Source organism: Girardinichthys multiradiatus, chromosome 12 (assembly GCF_021462225.1).
Source record: "Girardinichthys multiradiatus isolate DD_20200921_A chromosome 12, DD_fGirMul_XY1, whole genome shotgun sequence".
NCBI lineage: Eukaryota > Metazoa > Chordata > Actinopteri > Cyprinodontiformes > Goodeidae > Girardinichthys > Girardinichthys multiradiatus.
The window spans coordinates 35,724,631-35,744,544 of NC_061805.1; the positions used below are offsets into that span (position 1 = coordinate 35,724,631).

The 19,914-nt window shown below is 39.1% G+C and overlaps 1 protein-coding gene across 1 annotated transcript in view; it reads left to right on the forward strand.

Annotated features, from left to right (window-relative positions):
- The first annotated feature begins 7,904 nt into the window (after positions 1-7,904).
- The window catches only part of rasa1a (RAS p21 protein activator (GTPase activating protein) 1a), a 48,228-nt gene continuing 36,218 nt past the window's right edge, over positions 7,905-19,914 (forward strand). Inside the window, exon 1 of the mRNA XM_047381300.1 lies at positions 7,905-8,414. Coding sequence (XP_047237256.1) covers positions 7,921-8,414 — 494 coding nt within the window. The 5' untranslated portion in view covers positions 7,905-7,920. The remainder of the gene's footprint in view (positions 8,415-19,914) is intronic.

Genomic DNA, 19,914 nt, shown 5'->3' on the forward strand with positions numbered 1-19,914 from the left:
CGGCGCACATGTTCATGTAGCCTGAGGGCTAAAAAGAAGTTGAGGCCGGCAGGAAGGAACAGGGGGACAGACTAGAGACCGGAGGAAAGGGATTTGTTTTAATAAGACAGAAGAACTTAGACAAGAGTGGCTGAAGGGATTTGATGAATGTAAGGTCTACATTAAAGAAATAGCTAAAAAAGGAATGGCCATGGTAATATTGCCAAAGAGACACTAATCCCTCACACATGTATATAAAACACAGGAGTAGAGATGATGTCTTGTAGTCGGTGAACAGTTAGTGTGGTGTGTTATGTCTCAGCTGTTGATAAAATAAGCTGGGCAGTGAGGAGCGTCTGGTTTCTGCCCGCCTATCTGGATTGATGGGATAACCTCATTTGGGCAGTGACTCATCAGATGATGCAGCCAGCCAACACATTACAGCTGAGAGCTATAAAAGACTCAAGTAAACGATCCCATTGAGTATACAAAAGTAAAAAATAAAATAAATATGTTAATTCTGTTGATACATTAAATGCAATCCTTACTAATTCTTCTATTCCTTTCCACTGTATAATAATAATAATAATAATAATAATAATAATAATAATAATAGAGTTCTATTTGTTCAGGATTAAGCTATTACTAGTGGTAGAAATATGCATGCATAGCCTTATAAACTCTTGTACAGCAGAGTAATATTATTTATTACCTCGCACACAGACACACCCACACTCTCACAGGTGTGTCTTTAGCCTTATATTTCTAAGTAACTTTTTACAGGAAGTGCCATTATTGACTATGTCATCCATTATCCCCAAGGGAGCTGCTGTCCATCTCTTAGACGGGAAAAGAAACCACCCCAGACCACTGGTGCCAGGGTGATATCATCTTATAATCAACCTCAAAGATGGGCACTGAGCCACATGCTGCATTTTAATACAGTAAAAGGGCTTCATTGTTCAGTTTCCTTTTTCTCTTGTCCTTATTGATCCTCCAAGATGAGTGAAAATTGGCTTGTCACATAAAATGGGAAGTTATGTGCATTACATTTACCTAAATAGGCAGAAACTACTGTGGGCTTGTTAACTAGAATAAGTGGACATTTTAATTGCAACCTCAATGTGTCTTTTCTTGCTGACAGACTTGATTGGTTTTAATAATAAGCTTTCAGGTGGGGTATTAATTATCATTTTATCCATGTTGCAATGGGTTTCCTGTACAATACAATAATACAGTACGCATGCTTTACAAACATTAGCCTTTTTTATACCCCTGCATCAACATTAAAAAGACAATCCACTTACAAAAATTCAACTTTTTAATATGACTTTCTTTATTTAGGGTTCCAGTAACTTGAAAAGCAGCCTTCAGAGGATGATGTTGCTGAAAAGTGAGTGCAATAATGCATAACATGTTTAAGAAGTCCCATTGTTAAATACATTGCAAATGGTTGTTTTTCAGTCTCCTGTATAAAAGTTTATGCCACTTTTGTAGAGATGCACATACACAGTGTCCCACTTTCCTTTGCTATGTTTGCTAGAAATGTTACTGCAGGGACCATGTGCTCCCTGTCCACCCACCCCCTTTCTAACCACCGCCGAGGCCATATGTGCACATGAGCAGCAGCTGCACACTCACCCACTTGCCCTCGCAAAAAAAAGAAAAAGTGAAAACTTGCCTTTACTACAGCGATAGCAAATCTTTCTGATTAGCCTTCATCTGGTGGCAACAGTGGCTAAAATACAAATGCATTTTTTGTAATGCCAATTTATGACATTTACAAAATGCAGAAGTTGAAGTCATTTCCAAATATAAACACCAATTTCAATTCAAATCAAATTCATTTATATTTATGTGTGTGTGTGTGTGTGTGTGTGTGTGTGTGTATAGGGATTTTGTGCAAATAGATTTTTTTGTATTTTCTCACGGTGTTCTAAATAGGTGGAGGAACACATCATTACCAATTCTCATTTGTTATAAACCAACACAATTACCATCTATCTCCTCTGACTCTTCATGGGGACTTTAGTTGGTGTTGCACAGTCACCAATTCAGCTCATCTTTATTCAACACCAAAAGAAGTGTGATGCAGTTCAGGGGCAAGTGTGAAGATGAGAATAAACATGGCGTACACAAAATTTATAGATAGAGTTTCAGACTTATTCAAAAACATCAAATATGTATTTGGTATAAGTCAGCTACACAGATAAACACATACATACCATATCTACTAAATGAGACAAGGACATCTTGCTTCCTTTAGCAAAATGCATTTGCTAAAGGGGAACTGAAGTTGACAAAAGCAAACCAACATTAACTGAAATCAACAAAAAGTATTTTTAATCTAGGCCCTAACTACGCAGAAACTTAAAAACAAGAATAAACAACAGAAGGCTAAAACAACTAAAGGTGGATTAATGATATATAATACAAAATTCTCACAAAAAAGGAAGTGTTTTCTTTTAAGTGTTTGCCTGCACAGTTACATGCAGCAGCAAGGATCTAAATCAGTTATAATGTGAGCTAAACCACACAAATAATTAGCATACCCAATAGTAAAACACTCCAGCATGGACTCATGTAATTTCTTTTTCAGAAGCATACTTTTTATGCCATTATCTTCAATTTCGCATATAACATTAAACTTTGAGCATCTGGTAAGCAATAGCTATAGCATGGGGTGGGATTCATAAATGCAATGAAAGTAATACTTAGAAAACCATCCTCCAACTCCAGGGTAAGTTTGTGCACGCTAACTCATCCATGTGCCCCTCACTCTTCTCATTTTTTTAAAGCTTTTATGGTGATCCAGTGAATTATTCACACAAGATCTGAAGTAAGTACAAGTATCCTGATTAAAAGGGCTTGAGATGGGAATGGAAGTAGGCTTGTGCACTGAACCCATTGCTCTGAACACACATTTATGACCTAGGTGTTCATGGGAGTGCTTCACCTCACACACTTTTTGGAGTTAAACCTCTTCACCCCTTGGTGAAGAGGTTGACAGATATCAAGAGAATTTAAAAATAATGCAAAACGTCCTTATTGAATTGATTGTATATGATCAGTATAACAGAGGGAGATCAGGTAAGGAAGTTACATGCACAAGTTAAACAGAAACTAGCTTTCATTTCTGACATCAGACACCTTAACCACACAGGATGAACAGAGAGCCTCACACTGAACAATGTTTACTGTAGCAGCCTGACCACTCTGTCATAAGTGGCAATAAGAACTAAGTAAACTAGGACAATGCATGCTTCTTTTTTCTAAAAGATCATCTTAAAATACAATTAAAATGCATTACTTCTGTCTCTTACAAATCAGCATGTCAGCAAAAGAAAACTAGAACAAAAAACAGAAGACCGGCAGATTTCTGATGAGCAGTCTTTCAAGGCAATGGAGTGTTACGATAATATAAGAATGAATATGGAGGAGACCCCTCAATCAACGCCCAGTCAGAGCCTATCCTCACATCCGACAATGCAGTTATGGGGAAACAGAGCAGAACAGCCCTGCTATCCCTATACCATTCACCTTCATTCACACCACCACCCCTCACCCACAACCATCTGTCAGTGCCAGCAGCGTGCTCTCATTCTGTAACACGCACATGGAGAAGCAAAGAGGAAGTCAAACACATGAGCATAAAACCTAACACTTTCTGACATGGATTAAACTTTTCAGCTGCCCTTAGTAGTTATATAATCCCCTTTGTTACACTTTCTTTGTTAACTGGTACAATATAGGCTGAATATAGATGTGGTAAAGGTAAATGAGCAGGTACGTAAGGTGTCGATCATTTCACATTATCTGCCTGTTGAGGAACAGCGATTAGCTGCTTCCTGTCTGCAATCCCATTACACTCAGTCAGGGGGGATCCATATGGGACCTAGTTGTGCTGCCATGCAGGGAAGCATGATGATCGCACTCCCTCTGATAAAAAGACCAAATTAGGTCAGCTAAGGACTGGGAACTACTGGACCTAAGAGCAACAAAGCTTGAATATTGCATTTGCAGTATAAGGAGTGGTGGGCAAGCACATCATAATGAAAAAAATCATGTTATTGTAATACTTTTAAAGATCTTACTCAAGTATATGCTGTTTTAACTGGATGTGTCAGACTTTATGATAATGAAATGTCAAGTCAGAGCCAGGCATTAGATTTTACACATCACTGATCTTCTGTGTCACTGGACTTAATAGAACCCAGTGCTTTAATGGGAGAACACGGGCATCATCTCCCCAAGCAGCTGAAGGAGTTGTAAAGGAGTGCTCTCCTCAAATTCCATTGTGCTGACTAACCAATTATCATGTTGGGAAAGCCAGAAAAATAGGGAGGATAAGGGAGAAGGGAGGGGCATGTCATAAACTGTAAAATTGTAGTTTAAAAATAGACAAAACCACCGGAACTCAAGAAATATTTCAAAAGGGCAAATTTAAGTAAGTGTTGAGAGAAGAAGTGACATGAAAATATCGTTTTTAGAGTAGCAGTTGTTCAGGAATAGATCAATGTGGAGGTGGAATGTGGAGGTGGAATGGTGAAAGCAGCTGCCCAGACGGCATGCCTTGAAATGGAGCAACAGTGACCCATGGCTGATTTACAGGAGATGACAAATGACCTTTCTAGTCTGTACAAAAGTCACGTTCGAAATCCGTCTTTAAAGCTGCTATTCTAACATTAAGAGTTAACCACTTCATTCCAATGAGATATTAAAGCTAATCTCCCCACGGTAAAGAATCAATTATTTTGGAATCATTAAAAAGGGAGTCATGCAACCATGAAGGTACTCTTGACGTGACGGGTGTTCTCAATAACTGTGAATATTATCGAAATGTTTATTGATTTCAGTAACTAAATTCACTAAGTGAAACACATTATATAGATTGATTAAACACAGACTGTTGTTTCCAAGACTTTATTTCTGTTAATTAAGATGATGTTATGCTCACAGCTTTACAACATTTGAGATTAGAACATTAGGCCAAATAAAAAAGTTTAATACAGAAATGCGGACTTAATGAAAAGGATGTTTAATACGATTTTAAAGGTTGTTATTTTTAATAGGTACTTACATTTGACAAATGAGTCTCATTGAAACTTACATTCCGAAACACTAAGGTGTACCAGTAAAATTTACGATATATTATGACTTGAATGAGCTTTCAAGATGAGAGATTAATTAAGTTGTTACCACACAAAAACAAATTCAACAAATGAACAAATGAATCTAAAGATTCAGGGAGTAAAATAAGAATCATTTGATTTCTTAGGCTATGCCTAAACATTTTTTTTCAATATTGACTGGAATAAAAATGTCCTCTAACTAAAATCTTTATGCTGTCAGATACCAATCTGTTGAGGCTATTTTCCAGCATCCTTTATAGTTTGTCACATTATAACCACAAACTTCAATGTCTTCTATTGGGATTTTAGGTAATAAACCAACACAAAGTACTGTACAGAACTCTGAAATGGAAGGAAAATGATACACTGTTTTCCCATTTTCTTGTCTACATATAAAAATCTGAGAAGTGTGACGTGTATTTCTATTCAGCCCCATTGGGTCTGAAATAGATTGCGTTGTGGATGCAGCTACAGGTAATTTGGGTTATGGATCTACCAGCTTTGCACAGTCAAAGATTGAGATTTTTGGCCCATTCATCTTTGCAAAATAGCTCGAACTCAGTCAAAACGTTGACTGGGGCTTTTTAACACATGATTTTACTTTTATCTAAACTGTTCCACTGTAACTCTGCCTATATCGTTGGGGTTGTTGTTGTTCTGCTGAAAGGCAAACTTCCATCCTAGTGTCAAGTCTGTTGTGGCCTTTATCAGTTTTTTGACCAGGACTAACCCTGCTTGTCTGAATAATCTTCTCCTTGTCTGGACTACCACTTTAGATAAACAGCCGTTTTGGAAGGTTTGCAGTGAACAGTGCTCTGTGTGATTTTCAAAAGCTGGTTTATTGTATCACAACGCAACTCTGATTCAAACTTCTGCTCGTCTGTTTTACTAGTCTGGTTGTTTGTTCTGTAATGATCTCTAAGAGTCACCTAGCACCTTCAAAGAACATTTGTATTCATACTCAAATTAAATCAATAAATAATTAAAACCTTGTTGCATGTATGGAACTATGGGCAACAATGGGTGAAACCCTCCTACAGCCCTTTTTTGTTTTCATAAAAAGTGTAAAGATTTGACTGATCAAAACAATTTTTGACTTTTTTTCTATCAGTGTAGAACAATTCATTCCATTTTTGGCCAGTCTAAACATTGTGGTTTTCATTCTTAACTCAATTTAAAGTTTTCCTAGTGCCAAAAAGTGTCACAAGTGAGGTTTTTTGTGTGTTCTCACAAATAGGATAAATCTCAAATTGTGTTTTGAAGAATCCCTTTTGCACAAGAGATGATCAAATTAACTTCAAGCTACATAATGAAAAACTGTGAAAATGTCCTTTAGCCAGAAAAAGAATGTGTAAATTGGAAAACAGCCTCAGTGTTATGAGGCAGCTAAGGTATATGGCTGTATGTTCTTACAATGCTTATAATGCAAACACAGACTAGTGACCGCTCACCATTCCCTGGACATGCAAATAAGTGATAAAAACCTCATTTGGGCTACAAATGACAGATTAAATTTTTTGCACATTCTTGTCACCTCCTACCAGCATGCCACTCTGGGAAAAGAGCCATATCACACATTCCTACTAAACCGATTTAATTTTCCAATCGAAAAGGGCTGAACACAAATGCACACAAGGCACTTGAGATTTTTGCTTGTAAAAATGACCAAATAAGACCAGATTTCAGATTCCATTTAATTTTCAATAAACGCACACAAGACGTTTAAGATTGTTTTGTAAAAAAAAAAAAAAAAAAAAAAAAATGACCAATTGCAATTTTCCATCCAATTTTCAATAAATATATATGATTTTTCCCAACTCACCGGTGTGCTTACCAATCTTAGAAACTCAGAAATATGTATCAAAGTCATCACAATTTTTGTTAGGGTTAGCTTCACTCTTTTTTTTTTTTTTTTTTTTACCAGCACAACGATGACGTATTTTAAGATCGCACAATAAGCGGGAGGTATTTTATGGAGCAAAGAAAGGGTAATTATTATTGTATGTTTGAAAGCTAGAACGATTGAAGATGAAATGGATTAAAGTTTCGGCGTTCGGGGCTCACTTAGCTGTGTCTGGTTTGTGATTGAAGAAGACAGCCAGAGGGAGGGGAGAAAAAACGCAGCGGAGCAGCAGCGGGCAACAAGCCACCAGCCCTGAAACCCAGAAATATCAGCGAACTTAGCGGGAATGATCAAGAAAATATAACTTCTACACAGCTGAATTCCTCTTTTTTTTTTTTTTTTTGCCTAAAGCGACATATAACCCCAAGAATTAGGCGACGACGCTTGGCCGTTTTCGGTTTTTATTAGGAAGGCACCGAACTCTGAGCGAAAGAAAACAACAACACTGGAAAAAGACGAGGATTACGCACAACAGTGACAATAAAACAACACTCCTCGAGAAGTGCTCTGCCTGGTGCTGAGGGTGAGGTCCAAATTAAAGAATAGAAAAAAAATATATATATCGGGAAACAGGTATCTCTCTGAGCATATTGTGCGTGATTTATTTCCAAGCAGCGTTTCTGTGTGAACTTTAAACTCAGGAAACAATGAGGACCTAGTCAGCAACAACTCACCAAGTGTCTCGACGCTGCTAGCCGACCTGCTAGCGTTAGCGAGCAAAGGGGCTGTAAAGCTAAGGGAGCTAAGTTAGCTGTTGGCTAACGTTAGCTTACTAGCTAAACGTGCTTTTTTCAGAAACTTTTTGTGTTGTTTCGCCAGAGCCCAAACGCTGAAGGATCCCTCCGAGAACGGAGGGGAAGGGCAGGTTCCCTTCTGGACTTTTTCCCCTCTACGTATTTTTCTAACATGATGGCTGCGGAGGTCAGCAGCGAGGATACGGGTTCGGTCACAACAGGGACAGGGGTGGCAGGCGAAGGAGGAGGCCCGGATACGGCCCCCTTTCCCTACTATCCTAAGCCGAGCAGAGTGCGAGTCACTGATCTGGGACAAGGGCCGACCCAAACCCTCCGTCAGCATTCAAACACTTATCCGGACTCGCTTCCCGACTCAAGTGTCTATCCGGTGCCTATCGGGGAACTAACGGGTTCAGTGTTGTCCGTTGCTGGGAGTGGTGGACAGGCAGTTTTCCAAGGAACCAACTCGGAGACAGGTGGCGGCATGTGCAACTCTCCCTCCTCGGAGAGTCCAACCAGTCGGAGTTCACCCACATCTACAGGCCCGGATGGCTCAACGGGCTTCCCACCTCTGCCACCTGCGCCCCCCATGGATGAAGGCGACCTGCCGGATTGGGGGGATGAGGAAGATTTGGTTTTTCCTCTCTCTGCACCTCCCACGAACCAGTAAGTACAACATAAATAGTAAAAAGACGTCCTGTTTTTCGAAACCAATAAGTTAACATTTTCAAGCAACCATAAGTTTTTGTTGTGCAGGCTTCCTTTCTACTGTTATGTACTTGTGTCAGTCTATAAATGTGCGTTTGTCACTGTTGCATCTATTTTAAAAGTCTCAAAACATTGCTTCAGCTATTGAGGAAGTTTATATTCAGTAACAAGTACCTATAGGTTCCCTGATTCACAGTTTCCTGCACTGCTTTTGTATGTCTGGAATGTTGTTATCCCTCTGGATGACAACCAAATCTCAGAACAGATTCTGAATAGGGATGCACCGATGTCACAATTCAGGCCAATATCGATATCCGATATTAAAATTCCTGTTATGGCAGATAACCGATATTTACTGATTTTATAAATAATATCTATCTCGCTACAGTTACGGTTCAGGGTGTTTTCTGCAATACTGAATTAATGAAATCAAATAAAAATATTTTGTTTAGCTTTAAACAATGTATGAAACCCAAAAAATTCCTTACCACTGAAAATCTATTTCAGAAAATATACTGTGACCTGTTAGTGAGGTACTCTTTGAATGCAACAGGTTGCTGGGTCTGCACATTAGATTGTCCTCAAACCATGTTTGCATTCTGTTGATGGCATTTCAGAAGGGTAATCAAGTTCGATATTGAGACAAATACGAATAAATGTAAATTCGATATGGAACATCCTGTGGCAGACTGCTGCTTTTACTAGACTAAGTTGGGTATGAACAGACCAAAACGTTAAAGGTACGAAATGATGAGCATTCACACAGTGTGAACTAAATACTATATCGCTCTTGAATGATTTTAACATAAAGGGTTTGTTAAATTGATTTAGGAATAATTTTCATATTGCGTGCATATATTGATAGGTATACAGGTCCTTCTCAAAATATTAGCATATTGTGATAAAGTTCATTATTTTCCATAATGTCATGATGAAAATTTAACATTCATATATTTTAGATTCATTGCACACTAACTGAAATATTTCAGGTCTTTTATTGTCTTAATACAGATAATTTTGGCATACAGCTCATGAAAACCCAAAATTCATATCTCACAAAATTAGCATATCATTAAAAGGGTCTCTAAACGAGCTATGAACCTAATCATCTGAATCAACGAGTTAACTCTGAACACCTGCAAAAGATTCCTGAGGCCTTTAAAACTCCCAGCCTGGTTCATCACTCAAAACCCCAATCATGGGTAAGACTGCCGACCTGACTGCTGTCCAGAAGGCCACTATCGACACCCTCAAGCAAGAGGGTAAGACACAGAAATACATTTCTGAACGAATAGGCTGTTCCCAGAGTGCTGTATCAAGGCACCTCAGTGGGAAGTCTGTGGGAAGGAAAAAGTGTGGCAGAAAACGCTGCACAACGAGAAGAGGTGACCGGACCCTGAGGAAGATTGTGGAGAAGGGCCGAATCCAGACCTTGGGGGACCTGCAGAAGCAGTGGACTGAGTCTGGAGTAGAAACATCCAGAGCCACCGTGCACAGGCGTGTGCAGGAAATGGGCTACAGGTGCCACATTCCCCAGGTCAAGCCACTTTTGAACCAGAAACAGCGGCAGAAGCGCCTGACCTGGACTACAGAGAAGCAGCACTGGACTGTTGCTCAGTGGTCCAAAGTACTTTTTTCGGATGAAAGCAAATTCTGCATGTCATTCGGAAATCAAGGTGCCAGAGTCTGGAGGAAGACTGGGGAGAAGGAAATGCCAAAATGCCAGAAGTCCAGTGTCAAGTACCCACAGTCAGTGATGGTCTGGGGTGCCGTGTCAGCTGCTGGTGTTGGTCCACTGTGTTTTATCAAGGGCAGGGTCAATGCAGCTAGCTATCAGGAGATTTTGGAGCACTTCATGCTTCCATCTGCTGAAAAGCTTTATGGAGATGAAGATTTCATTTTTCAGCACGACCTGGCACCTGCTCACAGTGCCAAAACCACTGGTAAATGGTTTATTGACCATGGTATCACTGTGCTCAATTGGCCTGCCAACTCTCCTGAACTGAACCCCATAGAGAATCTGTGGGATATTGTGAAGAGAACGTTGAGAGACTCAAGACCCAACACTCTGGATGAGCTAAAGGCCGCTATCGAAGCATCCTGGGCCTCCATAAGACCTCAGCAGTGCCACAGGCTGATTGCCTCCATGCCACGCCGCATTGAAGCAGTCATTTCTGCAAAAGGATTCCCGACCAAGTATTGAGTGCATAACTGTACATGATTATTTGAAGGTTGACGTTTTTTGTATTAAAAACACTTTTCTTTTATTGGTCGGATGAAATATGCTAATTTTGTGAGATAGGAATTTTGGGTTTTCATGAGCTGTATGCCAAAATCATCCGTATTAAGACAATAAAAGACCTAAAATATTTCAGTTAGTGTGCAATGTATCTAAAATATATGAATGTTAAATTTTCATCATGACATTATGGAAAATAATGAACTTTATCACAATATGCTAATATTTTGAGAAGGACCTGTACATAGTCATGAAACGTTTGCTTTTAAGTGGATCGTTATAGATTTTATATCCTGACCAGTGATCAGCTGATGACACTGCTTTTCTTGTCGGTGAATGCAGCACATACAAATAACATTTAAATTAGCATGGCACTTCTATAGGTAAGTTTTACTGGACTCAAAGTTTGTAGTGTGTATGATGTATCTAGTACTTTATTGTTAAATAATATATAGTCTACAGTTGTTCCTTTTACCACCAGCTGTCACTTAGTCAGTTGACTAATAGTTGACTCCGGCTGCATACATGGTGAGAGCTGTAATTTGCAAGCAGGGGAGAAATGTAAATTATGATTAAACCGTTTAAAACCTACGATTGTGAAGTTGTAATTTGCCGAGCGTGCAGCCGCAACAACTGGCCTCTGTTATGGTGCTGGAACATACCTGTCGGCCACACCTTCACATCCTGAGCCTCTGTTTGCTTGCTTAAAGCCAAGTGTTTTTGTTTGGGCCTGCAGCTATCGAATATTTTAGCAACTAAGTACTCTACTGAATAATCAATCAATTAATTGAGTAGTTGCATTTACATGTGCGGGACCAGTGGTTTTTCAGGAAGCTCTCTACAACTGAAGCTACGCGTTCCTTTTGTTCTGTCAGAACCACATGCTTTGTTTTGTGCATGTAAGTCAGTGGATAACAAAGGATCCATTCAATTATTTATTAAATATTCATTATAAATCCTTTTCAGAAGGGTTCATTTCAGTAATATACTGCAATTATTCTGTTATTCACTTTGATCTCAAATGTTTTTGTCCAGGTATTTACCAGGATGTTTTTTTGTTGTTGTTTTTTCTTTTTTTAGCTGCCGGTTACAGGTTTTTGTTTTTACTGTTAGAATGGTTACACAGGTGTGTGTAACCGAGGAGGAGAAAAACCTGAAACACTGCATTTGGTTTGTCTTGGCACAACAGTATGTCCTTTGAGGGTAACTAAAGTGTCAGCATTGTTAAAAAGTGAAAACAATTTCCTCTCAAAGGCTGTTTTAAATCAGTGCATAAAAACATGGGCTAAAAGCCACCAGACTATGTTGTTAAATACATCAGTATGTTTGTTGTTGGCCTTTGTTTGCGACGGTATGTCAGTTGTTAATGTGGAGTATATTCACTTTTTTTTTTTATATAAACCTAAATCCTTTGGTCAGTTCTGTCTTTTTCTCGGGTTTTTCTTCCATCAGCCACATATAATGTAGGCATAAGTATTTTTGTTGTAATAGCAATATTTGTCTTTTTGAAAACCAGTGTCTAATCACTTGTTTAATGGGGTGTTTTTCCTCTAGTTATCAAAGGCACCATAGAAAAGTGGCTTACCCCCAGTAGTGCAGCATAATTACTGCCACCAAGTTTTATGAAGAAAGTCTTAAAGTTTATTTTGTAAAAATCTGTGATGCTTTCAGGAATTACGTTGGTGGAGGTAGCAAATGTGTCAAAGAAATGTGTTTTCTTTTAGTGTGGTGCTCAGTAACATAACATAAACAGTTCTTTCTGTAGCCTCAGCTGCCACTAAAACAGGTGACTAGCTTAAGTCCAGTTGACTGATTTGTGAGCCCTGTAATTAGCGAGCAGAAGAGAAATGTAAATAATTATTTGACAGTTTAATAGTTTGTCTAAGGTATGGGCACAACAGCTCTATTCCATTTTAATACTATGAGGGTAACTAACTTGTCAGTCCAACCCTACATTGAAAGCATGAATGTGTGTTTACTTAAAGCTGAGTACTTGCCTTAAAAGTTTTATCTTGGGCATTTAAAAAATACAGTGAGATGTATAACGAAATAAGAAACTGTGATGTCTGTGCTGAATGATCAACCTCATTACACTGCTTTGTTGTACAAATGAAGTCATCTGAAAGCTCCACGTGTTCTTTATACCTCATATAATGTCCCTGAATTAATCTTTATCTGCTATTTGTTATTAAGCAAGAATAAATTGATAGTCAGTCTAGTATATAGATGTGATTTATTGTGGCTCCTTTTGAGTTGGATTTTATTTGCAGGAAACACCCAGAATGTATTTTTAGATATTTAGTAAGAGAGCACCATGTTACAATAATGTAACATGGTGCTATAGACTACAGACGCACCAACCAGTGTTTTGGTGGGCATTACCGATTTTCCAGTTTTCTTTGAGATCTGACCTGCTGAATCTAATTGTTACCATTTCCAAACTTTTTCCTAACATCTGACACAATTGAGCAACAACTTATCTGATAGATGTAGTAGTTTTAAATTGAGCAGAAAATGAAGAAGAACTGAGGGCTGCACGGTGGTGCAGTTGGTAGCACTGTTGCCTTGCAGCAAGAAGGTCCTGGGTTCGATTCCCGGCCGGGGGTCTTTCTGCATGGAGTTTGCATGTTCTCTTGCATGTGTTTGCATGCGTAGGTTCTCACCGGGTACTCCAGCTTCCTCCCACAGTCCAAAGACATGCCTGTTAGGTTAATTGGTCAATCTAAATTGCCCTTAGGTGTATGAATGAGTGTGTGCATGGTTGTTTGTCTGTTGCCCTGTGATGGACTGGCGACCTGTCCAGGGTGTACCCTGCCTTTCGCCCATAGACTGCTGGAGATAGGCACCAGCTCCCCCATGACCCACTATGGAATAAGCGGTAGAAAATGACTGACTGATGAAGAAATTATGCATTTGAACATATGTTCCTAACTTTGAGCTGATTTTTAATCAATTATATTTAAAAAAAATGAATCAAAGGGCATGCTGTTGGATGATGTGTTTATTGGCTAAAGATGGTAAGAGTTCTTTTGATGCATTTAGTGAATTGGGGGGGGGTTTCTTTGGTCAGAACAGTATATCTGCAGTTATGTCACTAACAGTAATGGGAAATGCAGGGGTCATACAGGTAGCAGTAATGGAGGGTGTGTTTGCACCTCAACCATAACTGAGCCGGTTTAGGCTAAACCTGACTCCCTCTTACTCCAACCAACAGGGAGGGAGGAAGGCAGAGGTAAGAATAATTGGAGAGTGTTGTTTCCTGTTGCATTATGTGAAAGGTGGGTCAATTCAACCAAATCATATAGATTTCAAGTCAGGTACATACATTCCAATTAATAACTAACCATTGAACAGTTCAGTCAGATTCAGTTATTTATTCAAATTGGATAAAAAGTTTTTCTGTCTAAGGAAACCCAGCAGATTGCATCCAGTCAGTGACTTGCACCATTCCCTCCTCCCGGATGAGCATGTAGCGACAGTGGACAGTCACTGGCGTCGACTTTGCAGCAATCCCTCATACTGAGCATGCATGTAGCGACAGTGGAGAGGAAAAACTTCCTTTTAACAGGAAGAAACCTCCAGCAAAACCAGGCTCAGTGTGAGCGGCCATCTGCCACGACTGACTGGGGGTTAGAGAGAACATAGCAGAGACACACAAAGAATACAGAAGCACTGATCCAGGAGTACTTTCTATGGGAAGAAAAAGTAAATGTTAATGGATGTAGCTCCTTTAGTTGTTTCATCTAGGAAGATGAATCATCAGAGGCATCATGGCCTCTGTTACAACAGAGGTATTTGGAACCGATGTAAATGTATTTACACTATTTACTGAATGAGCCAATACTACTCTGCCATCTTTAGTTGTGATTTTTTTTGTGTGTGTTTTCTGTTTGACCAGCTTGTAGTTTGTTCAGTTCCACTGTCAAACACCAGTTAACATTGTTTACTTTGTGACTGCAACACGTCTGAACTTTGGGTCATGACCGAAAGAACGAGATCCCGGATACAAGCGGCTGAAATGAGCTTCCTCCGTAGGGTGGCCGGGCACTCCCTTAGAGATAGGGTGAGGAGCTCGGCCATCTGGGAGGGGTTTGGAGTAGAGCCACTGCTCCTCCACATCGAGAGGAGCCAGTTGAGGTGGCTCGGGCATCTATACCGGATGCCTCCTGGACGCCTTCCTCGGGAGGTGTTCCAGACACGTCCCACCAGGAGGAGGCCCAGGGGACGGCCCAGGACACGCTGGAGGGACTATGTCTCTCGGCTGGCCTGGGAACGCCTTGGGCTCCCCCCGGAGGAGCTGGAGGAGGTGTCTGGGGAGAGGAACGTCTGGGCGTCTCTGCTGAGTCTGCTGCCCCCGCGACCCGGTCCCGGATAAAGCGGGAAGAGTACGACGATGAGTACGAGAACACATCAGAGCTTATTTTAATTACTTTATCATGCTACATTTGCAGCATTAGTATTTACTGGCAGCGACACACATGGGTTCATATATTGTTGAGGCTTAAAATTAATCAAAGATTGTTGCTGTGATCTAGCTTAATTTGTTTTTATAATAAAATATCACATTGGGTTTTAAGGTTTGCTTCCTATCCAGAGCTCCTCATGTGGAATAGATTTAGCTTCACCTGGTTCAAATTTGGTAAAACATCTCCTGTTGATCACCTTTTGCTCTCCGATTATTAATCGATTAACTGGTAAAATAGTCGACAGATTAATCGTTTAGCAAAAATAATCATTAGTTGCAGCCCTTATCCTAATTGCAATATTTAGCAATAATATGTCCATTTCATTAATGCTTCATATTGTGTTGCCCAAGATGATGGTATGCTTGAAGGAACCACACAGCAAGGATTCTTTTTACCTGAAGACGGCCGTGTGCATTTTGGTTTGTACGGACTGACTGAAAGCTGAAATGAATGTAGTGTGTAAAATCTGACAAATTACTCTGTTAATCCAACTAGTATAACAAACCAAGCTAGCTACCCATGGCAGTCTCAATAATCTGCCAAGATTTAAACGGGTCTAAAGACAAAACGTAAGCTCCGATTTTGTGGATCCTGGAATTGCATGCTTAAGAAAGCACAGGCTTTCACCATTAAAGAGCTCTGATCTCATTTTACAAAATTGACAGAAATAGCTTCAGTGACTTTCATTCACAGGCCTGCACTGATCTGCCACTTTTGCATAGATTGACCTCTGTACTTTGACTAAAGTTTCACTGTGTTCATAATGTGCAACCTGTGCCCAACAGTGTGTGCTCCTGTCACCTTTAGAAATATGCAGGCCTGTGCCTCGGATTAAACAAACAATTCTTTGGGAAATGAGTAGTTGATTTCGAGTTTCCACGAAGATTAGAGAAGGTTTTAAGCCATGAAGGGGATCCCTGATTAGATGGTGGCAGAACTAAAGAAAAGTAGGATTTTTAAAATTAGCGACTGTGTTAATGGGTTTATCTGATTTACCAGTTGAGTGAAAGAATATTGCTTTAACTGTTCATTTAATACCAGCACAACCTTATTTCCCTTTGGACAGTGGGAGATGCAGTCTGAGCAGCTGGCATGTTGATCATGTCACTATTCAGGTTATTCAGGTGGTTCCCACCAGCAAATTGTTAAAGCGCTTCTAACAAAAGTATTAGCTGGCTTATTGCAGTCATTACACAAGTATTTGGTTGGTTAGTTCATTCAGTAAATAATTTTTAAAATGATTAACACTTCTAGCTTGTCAGTTATACAAACCTTTACAAGCACTGTTAAGCTGTTTGGAGTTTGATGAAGACATGCCCCACAGTCTCCCAGCTAATACAGAAACACGTCGTTCCTTATAGACCTGGTTTATCAGGCTTATTGACTGAAAACCCACTTCATGTTTTCCAAGTATAAAATCTGTTTCGCACTGATAAGGCTAAACCTATGGCATCCATGCATTTCTAGCTTGCTTTACAAAGTCCTCATCTAATATTAACACTGCTGTGCCTTTTTTTTTTTACTCTGCATCCCACTTTTAAAACCTAATAGGATTGTTGGAAAATTGTTTCAAAATTCCCTAGATTTTTAAGTTACTACAGTATGTATTTAGTACTACTGACTGGTAACTCAGGTCCACATCTACACAGGGCCGTTTTAGTCTTAATGTTCTGCAGTGGGCTTTCACAGTTAAATTTTCGATCACACCATTCACACAAACACTAAAAATTGATGGGACATGTTGAAACAGCAAAGAAAAACCACACCATGTTTTTAGAAGAAGAGAGAAGCAGAAGTTGAAGGGAAATTGGTTTATAAAATGAATGAAAGAATGAAGCACAGTCACCGAAGCATGATAAAGTGAGATTGCCAACTCTAATGAGTGAAGATATTTCTATGAGAAAACTGCACTGATCTTGAGCGTGTAGGAAAGCGAAGGCTGAAATTATGACATATGTACAGCTAATATTTATGCATCAGCTCTCAAACGATAACCAATTATCAAGTGTGGAAATCTAAATGTTTTCTGCATTTTACAAAAAATGGCATATGAAAAAAATATTTATGCCCTTCTCAATCAGTGAAAATAATATTTTATTTGCATTCCAAACTTTTGTGATTATCACACCTGTTTATTTCTTAAATTAAACTAATCCTTTTTAAGTAATGGCAGACAAATTGTGAATGTTTGTATGATGAGGCTTAACAAAAAACACAGGTTCTAGATTTTCAACTGTTGTACTTTTAGAAATTACAATCTGAGGAGAATAATGGTGGGATAGTGACAGTGATGCTTATTATCTCTGATTTAATGGTGTCATTTCAGGAAGGCTGACTAACAGCAGGAAAGCTAAGTTGTTGGGTTTATGTCCCTTCATATCTGTCTTATTAGGTGGCTAGAACTGATGCAGAGTTTTTCTTAGATGGCTCTTACACACGTCTGTTGAACGTCTGGCAATTTTCCTGTCGTCCTCTTTGCTTGCATGAAGAAAACAGCTGCGGCAGTTCGTCATGCATCATGTGTATTTCACTGAACCCTGGTGATCATGTGGTCTAAGATTTACTCATCTTACAGTACCTTCATTATAGAACAGTTGGTCATTGTAATTATGATATAAGGATCAGGAAAACGCCACTTATTTTGGACACTTGGAAGTAAAGAACTAAACGGTGCCATTATCAAAAGCAGACCAGCTGTGGTCGTCTGTCATCTCCAGCTTTGCCTTTTCTGCTGTGAAAACATGAGTGGACGTCACATGATCACAGTTTAGAGGATTGTAGGCTGGCTGGAGAGTGAATAAACCTAAACATGAATCAAACATGAACTTGCATTCATACATTTGCCAAGTGAACGCTTGGTGCAAACCTGAAACCGTTTCCACAAACTTGTGATTTTGTGTTTTGATGTTGAAAAGTCGAAGCTCAAAAGGTTGTCCTGTTCTCTTATGTCAGTGTATTTAAAGTTACATAAGGAGCACGTAAAATGGGTATTTTTTTTTTTTACAGCTGTCTGTTAACATATGCCACTCCCTATCCTTGTGTCCCTTTGCTAGAGAAACCAATAGGCAGTATGCTGAGGATGTGTGCTTTTATGAGAGAGAAAGAGGAGAGAGTCAGAGGGAGAGAAATCATTGCAGGATTAGGTGGAGTAGAAGGCTACAGCACCATTGTCCTTCTTTAAACCAGCCTTTAAAATGGTAACCAGACCGGGACATATCGTTGCTACATTAATTGATCAGATTAGTTATTCAAGTAAATACATGTAAATACATTTTCATCTTTGCGTCTTCCTGTTTAATTATTCCCAACGGATTTTGCTTATTGAACCTGGTTTTGAGAGATAACTGTGTCAGGGCTCCAACTGGGGGACATCCTAACGCCTTTCATGGATTTAGAAATGTCGTTGCTGATCTTTCCACATTGGAGTTTGCACTTTTTACCAGGCCAGCAGCGGTATTGGTCGAGTGGATGCACCTTGTGAGAGTACGGTACACGGGAGGGAGATGCAGCAGAGGGTGAACTCGGCGTAAGTGAGGCTTCTGCTCACCCTTAAACTTTCTTTCCAGTCCCCCAAAAATTATTTATAGGATCAAGTAGAGATGGGCAGTATGGGCTTAAAATTTCCTCAGGGTGTTTGTGGTAGTTAGTCTAGTAACAAATATAAAAAATTCAACAGTCTTTTTGACTCTAAATCCCTCACAGCATAGCTTCAGAGCCTCACAAACACGAATACTTATCAAAGGGGTGCTTCGATATTACATATGCATTCAGTATTTCAGCTGTTCTATAAACTCGACACAATAATTATGTTAAATCATATTTTAAAAGGAAAAGGCAACATTTTTTGAATATCTCATAGAACCACTTATGGGAAATTAGTATTGCAATAAATATTGGCTGATTATATAAATATCATGCTGCTCACTCTGGGGTTTGTGAATGCAATAAACCCAAAGCAGAAAAGAATTAACGCTGTAAACATAATTTTTGGTTATTTGTTTGAAGTAATAGTGTCACCAAACGGCTCTTCACTGTGACAACGGTTTGTTTTAGGAATTAACCTTTAGTTGCCTTAATTGAGATATGCTCAAATGGAACTTTAAATTATATTTAAAACTTTAACCTCAGGCTTGAAAGTGTCTGAAAATTAAGCAAGGATTAACAGAAACAAAAAAAAATATATATATTTCATTCACTACACACCTTTCTCTTTTAAGTGACTAAAAGCGTTAATAAACAAATACAAGGTATGAGGGGATTGACAGTGAAATGTGAAGTCAACTGAATTTGCACACACAGGGAAGGCAGGTGTCAAGTCATTCAGATCTTAGATAAAATGGCCTTCTCTGTTTCATAACTGTTGTTCAAATATACATGTTTTTAACAATATGCAAATTTAAATATTTTAATTCAGCTGTGCAAGGCAGAGGCTTAACACTCATCCACTACTACTACTGCCACTACAAGAGTATACTAAGCATTTGTCAACAACGTTTATAACTTGAGTAAGTAAGGGAGGGGAAAAACACATTTTGGGGCCGTGTTTAAATAAACATTCAGGAGGTTAAAACGTTTTCATGTTGTTTTATTTTATTAATTACCGATTAGTTATTGATTAGTCTGCAAACCCATAAAAACCTAAATCCATTTGGTTAAAAACATGATTTTTTTTCTAAAATGTTCGATGGCAAGGCAAGTTTATTTATATAGGACATTTCAGTAGCAAGACAATTCAAAGTGCTGTACATGGAAA